Here is a 10,375-nt window from a genome sequence, read left to right on the forward strand (position 1 = left end):
ATCAGCATGACTAATGCAAGCTGTAGAAGGAGAAACAGAAAAGAAATTTGATTTTAGTAATAAGTATCTTCTGCAACAGAATCAGCATGACTAATGCAAGCTGTAGAATCAGCATGGACCAATAGAAGATGTGTGAAACACTGACCTGCAAGAGAACAAATAGCCCTGAGCCATGAATATGCTACAGTGCCACATTTCAGTTTTCTATCTTAATTAAGATATAAGGTGGGTTCATATAGAAATACAAGTATGCGTACACATACCTACAGTAGGCAGGTTAATTTACTGTCCCCATACATGACAAATGATCCTTCTTTCCTCTTCTTTTCATCACGCGTGACACTACTAAGATTTCTAAGAGCAAGAAGGCCTCTTCTCAGATGTAAAATGTGAAGCCATCTTTTGTTCCATAGATACTATGAAAATAGGATGCCAACAACTGCAAATATATAATATAATACCCATTATGATAAGTAAAGGCATGTTTTACAAATACCAAAATTGGTGGCCAATTATGTCTATTTTAGAGCAATTCATTGTCCAAAACGATAGTTCTTCTGAACTTTGCACTTGAATTATGTAAGCATCTGCACTTAAATGTACAAACATCATGCAAGTAGTTTGTGGTCCCATTCAAAACCTATAGCAACACGATAGGCAGAAACAGAATATAGAGACATTATTGTATACAACATGATCAGAGCCAGTTTCCTGGCAACCACACAGTTAGCATATATAGCCATGAACTCAGTACTATTTTTTTTACAGGAATAGATGCTTGGCAGCTGCATTTTTTATGACTGATAAGTACTCTGATCGTACCTTTGATCCTTATTACTAATCTGGATATCGAATAAGACAAATTGCTAGGACCCATTCAGTCATCGACAGCATTCAGTCCTGCATCAGTCAATAAGATTATCCCCATCAATTACCTTGAATCCAGATTGTAGCAGAACTGAAGAAAAACATTCATATTTCAGTAAATAACTCAGAAAATGGATATTGCAAATGAGAACATGATCAAAACAGTATGAACTTTGTGCATGCCGACGAAATTTGTGACATATACTCCATGATTTCAACATAAGTGCTAATTCAGTTTCCATCCTTCTGCAAAAACTAAAAATAGTTTCCACATATACAGGACAACAGAAAAACACTTTTCCACATACTCAGTTACAGAATGAAAGCAACACATCTAAGGACAGGGGAGAAGGAACCAAAACACAAATTCGCAGCATACACGAAAAATTAAACCTGTAAATCTGATACGATAGATGATGTGGAAGCCAGCAAAGGTTGCTACCAGCTTATCACTTGATGGGAGATGGAGAAGACAAACATTGTTGTAGTCGGTATCTCATACGGCCATTTGTCTTGCGAGACGAATTCCTTGCCCTGCCTGGGGGAGAGGAACCCGGGGAGGGAGAAGATGAGCGCGGAAGGGGGTTGGTCTTCGAGAGGGCAGCGGGATAGTTCGCCGGAGAGCAACACAGCGGTGGACTCTACTGGCGGCGGCGCTAGGTTTTGCACGCCTCTGTTGGAAGGTTTGGTAGAAAGAGACCTGGGGTGTGGGCTTTGCGGGCCTTGGTTTCGTGGGATTTCTTTTATTTTCTTTTACATATAAATTGAACCGGGGATTTGCGTGGAAATGGGACGCTACATAGAACGTCTCAAAACAACGTCTTTAGATCATGTTGGTTCTAAACATAGAGACGAAATTAAAAGCGTCAACTGGAAGACGTCTCGACATGACGATTTTATTGTAGTGTGTAGTGGATGCTCAGCAAAATGAACGAGGTTGGGTGAGGTAAAGGAGCACCGAAAGCTAGAGAAAAATTAAGAAGAGATAAACGGCGATTAGGATGAGATTGGGCTGCCACTGTACTGTGAGGAGGCGCCCCAAGGGGCGCCCCAACCACTAGTTATATTTGCTAGCATGCTAGGTGCGCCGTCGTCAAAATAGACAACAACAAATCGAATTCTACAAAAGTACGTACATATATATATCTAAAATGCATATGAGCGAACGAAAGTCAACGAAATATCAATTCATGTTTCAACCTTTGTGGCGAATTTGCAGCTGACGCGGTGAATAAATCACAAACAAATTGCGTGCTCCTTTACTATTGAATCATACAGACGACCCAAATTCAGCTTCAGCAGCGCCTGACGAAATCGGCGACGATGGTGAGCTCCCTGGCGGCATTGTCGCAGTCGGGCTTGAGCAAGAAGTAGACGTGCCCGTCGCCCTTGGTCTCGTGGAACTCCAGCTCCCCCTCCCACCCGCACGCCGCCTTGAGCCCCTCCGCGTACGCGCGCGACCTCTCCACGAACCAGCACAGCTCCGCCGTGGCGACCAGGACGCGGCGGCACCCGAGCCGCCTCCGCTCCTCCGGCGGCGCCGACGCCATCGGGTTGATGTACGGGTGGTCGAGGCCGAGCTCGCCGCCGCAGGCGACGTCCCAGACGCGGTCGATGCCGCCGCGGACGACGGCGTCAGTGGGCTCCCCGCCCACCGGCTCCTTCCCCCAGAAGTAGGAGTGCAGGAGCGCGACGCCGCTCACCTCGTCGCCGTACCCCTCGACGCGTTCCTTCCGCAGCCTTACCGCGGTCTGGTGCGCCATGTTGGCGCCGGCGCTGTCGCCGGCCAGGACTACGCGGGACGCGTCGCCGTGCGCCGCGAGCCATTGCTCCGCGCCGTCCGGGCGGCACGAGGAGACGACCGCCTTGAGGGCGGCAAAGGCGTCCTCGTAGGCGGCGGGGACGGGGTACTCCGGGGCGAGGCGGTAGTCGACGGAGACGACGATGGCCGGAGCAGCGGCGGCGAGGGAGGTGCAGTACTTGTGGTAGATAGGGGAGGCGGCGGTGTGGATCATGAACGCGCCGCCATGGAAGAACACGACCACGGGGAGCTTCTTGCTGGGCTCCGCCGCGGCGGCGGCTGGGAGGTAGACGCGGGCGGAGATGCTTGCCGCGCGGTCGAGGAGGACGTCCTTGGATGCGATGCCGCTTGCTGGATCCCCGGAGGGGCAGGGCGGCACGGTCTCGGTGCCTTGCAGGCGCTCGACGCGGCCGCTCTTGTGCACGCGCACCACGTAGGGTATCTCGTACTCGATCTCGGATCCGGGGTTCATGGCGGCAGGGACTGCGAGCAGGGGCCTTTGGCTCCTCGACGCGGCACTTGAGCTGGAAGAGCGAAGTCGGGAGCTGAGCAGCGAGACCAGGAACAACACGCCGGCGGGTTCACTGTCGTACTGCAACTCTCAGTTCACTTAAAAAACTACAGATCTTATTCTTGCGTAAGCGCTTACGTGGGAGCTAGGCACATACCCGTGTGGTGTAAGAAATTAGGGTTATGTGCTATATCGTGTAAAAAATTGAAAGCCATAAATTCCTACAAGTGGAAGCACTATTACGTACGTAAATGTGGTGTTCCTAAAAAAATGTTTAGAATATGCATTACTATATTTTTGGATGAAAGAACCGAAAGATATTAAAATATTTACTGCTAAAATAGAGGTGCGAAAGAACTAACGTTAGAGAATTACCTTTCGTGCGCCGATTACCGTTGGAAAAACACTCTCAAGAAATTAATGATACAAAACTACCGGCGAAGAATAATCACTATTAAATAAGTAACATCTTTCCGAAAATTACTTTTGAACAGCTAACTAGGTAAACAACTGCCAAAGCTGAAGATTTGTACTGATAAATTATGTCGAACATACTTTTGTACTAACACGCATGTGCCTTTTTTCTTGACAAAGTTGAGGATTTATTGTTGGGAATTATTTTACCAAAGTTAAAGATTCTCACTGAAAAATTAGTGTCAATGTTTTTTGCCAAAGCTTAGGATTTACTGTCGGGAATTATCAAACAAATTGGAAATATTGTAAGAAAATATTACCGTTAAAAAGTAAAAAAAAAAGGAAAAACCGGGTCCAAGACATTGTTTATGCACTGATACGGTTCATCCGCACATGAACAATGCCATGGAGGGCGGAGGCCTGTGGTATGAGCAAAGGTGCTCGGCTTTCACATATAGCATAGTTTTTTAACTGAGGTGAAGAACTGATTTTTTTTTTCAAACTTAAATTATTTTCATTACCAACATACTCCAAGTGAACATCTTAGTCATGCTTGTAGAAAATACATGCAGGCACGGGCATCTTAAGTTTGAACCAAATATATAGAAGTATGTAACCTATATAAAAATGTTAAATTATATTGTTCACAATAAAAACTAAATTATAAGTTTTATTTTGGTGAGATGGTGTCACCAGAAGAACAGGGTGCGACACCAAGGGTGGAGGGCCGCACCGGTGGGAGTAAGCGTAACAGTGACTAGATGGCAGCTGCCTGCAGCGGAAGGGGGTCATTAGGTATAAAGAGATGTTAAGTTGGGTGGAGGGAAACTGGCAGAAGACAAAAATTTGCCTACCAAACGAAATTTCCGGATCCTCCATCAACAAATCTGGACCACCCGGGACTTGTCATGTAGAAAAACTAGTCCTCATGCTATCCGTTGAGATGGATGTTGTACGGTGGTTTCAGGTCTGGGTGGAAACTTTGTAGGACCTTGGTCTCCGCCGATGACGCGTTCTCGCGCCATGCACGTTTTTGGAGGCGTCGTCGCAAGCCACCCCTCCTTTGGATCCTCAAGCTCTGCTAGGCTGACGGCCTATCGTTGAGTCCCCCCTTGGGCTATGCGGTGGAGGTTTGTTGGTGTGGATATGATCATGATTGCTCCAGTGCAAATAGAAGACAACGCTCTCTCATCCTAGGTCAAGTTGGTGCTCCGAACTCGGAAAATATATAGATGGAGAGACACTACGGGAAAATCAGGCGCTGCCGTGCAACCTATCAATGCCGTGAGCCGCCGCACGGCAAAGAAATCATTGCCCTGCGCAGCAAGCAGCACGCACGGCAACGACACTCCGCACGGCAAAATCTGAGAGCAGCGCACGGCAATGAAGGCAAGCACGGCAAAGACAGAAGCGGCACACGACAAAGAATCTCATCACGGCAAAGTACAAAGAAAGCTCACGGCAAAGAAAGGAAGACGGCAAAGTCCCTACATGCCGCACGGCAAAGAAACAATGCACGGCAAAGGCCCTGGGCATTGCCGTGGCTCGCCCCTTTGCCGTGCGGACAGGTTAGTTGCACGGCAAAGGCACCTTTGCCGTGCGTTCCCTTCTTTGCCGTGCGCCAATATTTTTTTTTTGTTTTTCTTTCTATTTTATTTCATCTAATACTTATATTTATTTGTTAATTAGTTTTTCTTTTTGATGACTATTTATTAGACAATGTGCAATACAAAATTACTCTCCATGTTCATCCCCCACATATATCACGGTTTTGAGCAACCCGCGGTTCGGAAAATCTCCTAAGTGTTATCGCCCAACGGTGAGGAAGGTCACACCGGGGAGCTACTTTTGCACCATTACACCTTGCACCACACTTTTACACATAGCATAGGCCCACATGCAAGATTTGGTGGGGTTCCGGTGTTCCGGCGGTCGTTCTCCCCCTCCTCCCCCCAAAACAGCGGAAAGTGTGCCCCGGCGGGTCTACCCCCCTAGATTTCTGCGCGAGGGTGCAACAATGTACTTTTTCATTCTTTTAGGTTTGTTTAGGACATATACACATGGAGAACCAAGATTGGGACCCTTTGGCACATACACCCGCAGCTCGAGCCATTATCACACGATCGACGGTGTGCCTGATCTACTTTGTTAGGGTTCGGCGTAGGGTTAGGGCTAGGGTATAGGGTTTAGGGGAGCTACTTTTGCACCATTACACCTTGCACCACACTTTGACACATAGCATAGGCCCACATGCAAGATTTGGTGGGGTTCCGGTGCTCCGGCGGTCGTTCTCCCCCTCCTCCCCCCAAAACAGCGGAACGTGTGCCCCGGCGGGTCTACCCCCTAGATTTCTCCGCGCGAGGGTGCACCAATGTACTTTTTCATTCTTTTAGGTTTGTTTAGGACATATACACATGGAGAACCAAGATTGGGACCCTTTGGCACATACACCCGCAGCTCGAGCCATTATCACACGATCGACGGTGTGCACGATCTCTCGGTTAGGGTTCGGCGTAGGGTTAGGGCTAGGGTCTAGGGTTTAGGGGAGCTACTTTTGCACAATTACACCTTGCATCACACTTTGACAAATACCATAGGCCCACATGCAAGATTTGGTGGGGTTCCGGTGTTCCGGCGGTCGTTCTCCCCTCCTCCCCCCAAAACGACGAAACGTGTGCCCTCGCGGTCTACCCCCTAGATTTCTCCGCGCGAGGGTGCAACAATGTACATTTTCATTCTTTTAGGTTTGTTTAGGACATATACACATGGAGAACCAAGATTGGGACCCTTTGGCACATACACCCGCAGCTCGAGCCATTATCACACGATCGACGGTGTGCCTGATCTACTGGTTAGGGTTCGGCGTAGGGTTAGGGCTAGGGTCTAGGGTTTAGGGGAGCTAATTTTGCACAATTACACCTTGCATCACACTTTGACACATAGCATAGGCCCACATGCAAGATTTGGTGGGGTTCCGGTGTTCCGGCGGTCGTTCTCCCCTCCTCCCCCCAAAACAGCGAAACGGGTGCCCCGGCGGGTCTACCCCCCTAGATTTCTCCGCGCGAGGGTGCAACAATGTACTTTTTCATTCTTTTAGGTTTGTTTAGGACATATACACATGGAGAACCAAGATTGGGACCCTTTGGCACATACACCCACGACTCGAGCCATTATCACACGATCGACGGTGTGCACGATCTATCGGTTAGGGTTCGGCGTAGGGTTAGGGCTAGGGTCTAGGGTTTAGGGGAGCTACTTTTGCACCATTACACCTTGCACCACACTTTGACACATAGCATAGGCCCACATGCAAGATTTGGTGGGGTTCCGGTGCTCCGGCGGTCGTTCTCCCCCTCCTCCCCCAAAACAGCGGAACGTGTGCCCCGGCGGGTCTACCCCCCTAGATTTCTCCGCGCGAGGGTTCACCAATGTACTTTTTCATTCTTTTAGGTTTGTTTAGGACATATACACATGGATAACCAAGATTGGGACCGTTTGGCACATACACCCGCATCTCGAGCCATTATCACACGATCGACGGTGTGCCTGATCTACTGGTTAGGGTTCGGCGTAGGGTTAGGGCTAGGGTCTAGGGTTTAGGGGAGCTACTTTTGCACAATTACACCTTGCATCACACTTTGACACATACCATAGGCCCACACATGCAAGATTTGGTGGGGTTCCGGTGTTCCAGCGGTCGTTCTCCCCCTCCTCCCCCCAAACAACTGAAACGTGTGCCCCGGCGGGTCTACCCCTAGATTTCTCCGCGCGAGGGTGCAACAATGTACATTTTCATTCTTTTAGGTTTGTTTAGTACATATACACATGGAGAACCAAGATTGGGACCCTTTGGCACATACACCCGCAGCTCGAGCCATTATCACACGATCGACGGTGTGCCTGATCTACTGGTTAGGGTTCGGCGTAGGGTTAGGGCTAGGGTCTAGGGTTTAGGGGAGCTACTTTTGCACAATTACACCTTGCATCACACTTTGACACATAGCATAGGCCCACATGCAAGATTTGGTGGGGTTCCGGTGTTCCGGCGGTCGTTCTCCCCCTCGTCCCCCCAAAACAGCGAAACGTGGGCCCCGGCGGGTCTACCCCCCTAGATTTCTCCGCGCGAGGGTGCAACAATGTACATTTTCATTCTTTTAGGTTTGTTTAGGACATATACACATGGAGAACCAAGATTGGGACCCTTTGGAACATACACCCGCAGCTCGAGCCATTATCACACGATCGACGGTGTGCCTGATCTACTGGTTAGGGTTCGGCGTAGGGTTAGGGCTAGGGTCTAGGGTTTAGGGGAGCTACTTTTGCACAATTACACCTTGCATCACACTTTGACACATAGCATAGGCCCACATGCAAGATTTGGTGGGGTTCTGGTGTTCCGGCGGTCGTTCTCCCCCTCCTCCCCCCAAAACAGCGAAACGGGTGCCCCGGCGGGTCTACCCCCCTAGATTTCTCCGCGCGATGGTGCAACAATGTACTTTTTCATTCTTTTATGTTTGTTTAGGACATATACACATGGAGAACCAAGATTGGGACCCTTTGGCACATACACCCGCAGCTCGAGCCATTATCACACGATCGACGCTGTGCCTGATCTACTGGTTAGGGTTCGGCGTAGGGTTAGGGCTAGGGTATAGGGTTTAGGGGAGCTACTTTTGCACCATTACACCTTGCACCACACTTTGACACATAGCATAGGCCCACATGCAAGATTTGGTGGGGTTCCGGTGCTCCGGCGGTCGTTCTCCCCCTCCTCCCCCCAAAACAGCGGAACGTGTGCCCCGGCGGGTCTACACCCCTAGGTTTCTCCGCGCGAGGGTGCACCAATGTACTTTTTCATTCTTTTAGGTTTTTTTAGGACATATACACATGGAGAACCAAGATTGGGACCCTTTGGCACATACACCCGCAGCTCGAGCCATTATCACACGATCGACGGTGTGCCTGATCTACTGGTTAGGGTTCGGCGTAGGGTTAGGGCTAGGGTCTAGGGTTTAGGGGAGATACTTTTGCACAATTACACCTTGCATCACACTTTGACACATACCATAGGCCCACATGCAAGATTTTGTGGGGTTCCGGTGTTCCGGCGGTCGTTCTCCCCCTCCTCCCCCCAAAACAGCGAAACGTGTGCCCCGGCGGGTCTACCCCCTAGATTTCTCCGCGCGAGGGTGCAACAATGTACTTTTTCATTCTTTTAGGTTTGTTTAGGACATATACACATGGATAACCAAGATTGGGACCCTTTGGCACATACACCCGCAGCTCGAGCCATTATCACACGATCGACGGTGTGCCTGATCTACTGGTTAGGGTTCGGCGTAGGGTTAGGGCTAGGGTCTAGGGTTTAGGGGAGCTACTTTTGCACAATTACACCTTGCATCACACTTTGACACATACCATAGGCCCACATGCAAGATTTGGTGGGGTTCCGGTGTTCCGGCGGTCGTTCTCCCCCTCCTCCCCCCAAAACAGCGAAACGTGTGCCCCGGCGGGTCTACCCCCTAGATTTCTCCGCGCGAGAGTGCACAAATGTACCTTTTCATTCTTTTAGGTTTGGTTAGGACATATACACATGGAGAACCAAGATTAATGTGTTAGGATTTAGGGTTAGGGTTTAGGGTTAGGGTTATGATTTAGGGTTAGAGTTATATGATTTAGGGTTAGGGTTATGATTAATGTGGCTAGGTTAATGGGTTAGGATTTAGGGTTAGGGTTTAGGGTTAGGGTTATGATTTAGGGTTATGGTTAATGTTAGTGATTCGGTGCTCCGGCGGTCATTCTCCCCCCCCACAACGGTTTGTGTGCCCCGACGGGTCCCCTAGATTTCTCCGCGCGTGCTGAACCGGATTGAATCAGACATTTCTTGAAAAACATGAAACATATAGTATTAAATAATACACATTTTTAAAAACAAGTTTAATATAATTTACAAATAAAACTTAATGTTATTGATAATTAAAATGGAGAAAAAAGCTTTGCCGTGCGTAAGCTCACGGCAAAGAATGATGCCGCACGGCAAAGGTAGCTTTGCGCACGACAAAGACTGCAACGCACGGCAAAGATGCCTTTGCGCACGGCAAAGGCCAAGCCGCACGGCAAAGCACCTGTGCCGCACGGCAAAGAAGCTCGCACGCCATAGTTGCCGATAAGGTAGCCCACCTGGTCGGCCACCACCACACAAATCTCACACAAATCGCAGAGCTCGCACCTCGCACGACGCCGCCGCCTCTCCCCCACGCCGCCACCTGCCACGCCGGCACGGCCACCAGCCACGCACGCCCTGCACGCACGCACGCCGCCTCTCCCCCGCCACTGCTACTCCCCCGCCCCGCGCCCCCCGCTGCTGTTGCGCCCCCACGGTCGCCCGCGCGCACCGCCACTGCTGCTCGCCACCATGGCCAGCGCGGCCGAGCTCGGGAGCTAGGGGCCGCCGCCCCTGCACCATGCCCTGCCCCTACCCCTCCCTTCTTGCCACCGCCCCTGCTCCCATCCTCAACCATTCCGGCCGGCTGCTAGCTGCCTCCCCTCCTCCGGCCACCAAGCCCGTAGGTAAAACAACCCCGGTAGCTAGTGTTGTAGTATGCATGCTATTTCTTGTAGTATTTAGAGTAGCTAAAATATCCATGCTAATTTTTGTAGTATTTAGGTTATTTAGAAATGGGATTTAGGGCACAATAATTAGAACTAGTTTATTTATAATAGTGTTTTCATGTTTTAGTATTTAGGTTGTTTTATAGCCTATACCTCTTACGGAAAGAAAA

The 10,375-nt window shown here is 49.6% G+C and overlaps 1 protein-coding gene across 1 annotated transcript; it reads right to left on the reverse strand.

The window, feature by feature from the left end:
- Nucleotides 1–2,039: 2,039 nt before the first annotated feature.
- LOC124657088 (probable carboxylesterase 12) lies at nt 2,040–3,752 on the reverse strand. The gene is made up of 2 exons (XM_047195703.1): nt 3,735–3,752; nt 2,040–3,260 (listed from the first exon to the last, which is right to left on the reverse strand). Exons 1-2 carry the CDS (start codon nt 3,750–3,752, stop codon nt 2,163–2,165), a joined length of 1,116 nt encoding a protein of 371 aa, XP_047051659.1. The 3' UTR covers nt 2,040–2,162.
- Between the last annotated feature and the right edge of the window lie 6,623 nt (nt 3,753–10,375).

This window comes from Lolium rigidum, chromosome 5, assembly GCF_022539505.1.
Source record: "Lolium rigidum isolate FL_2022 chromosome 5, APGP_CSIRO_Lrig_0.1, whole genome shotgun sequence".
Taxonomy (NCBI): Eukaryota; Viridiplantae; Streptophyta; class Magnoliopsida; order Poales; family Poaceae; genus Lolium; species Lolium rigidum.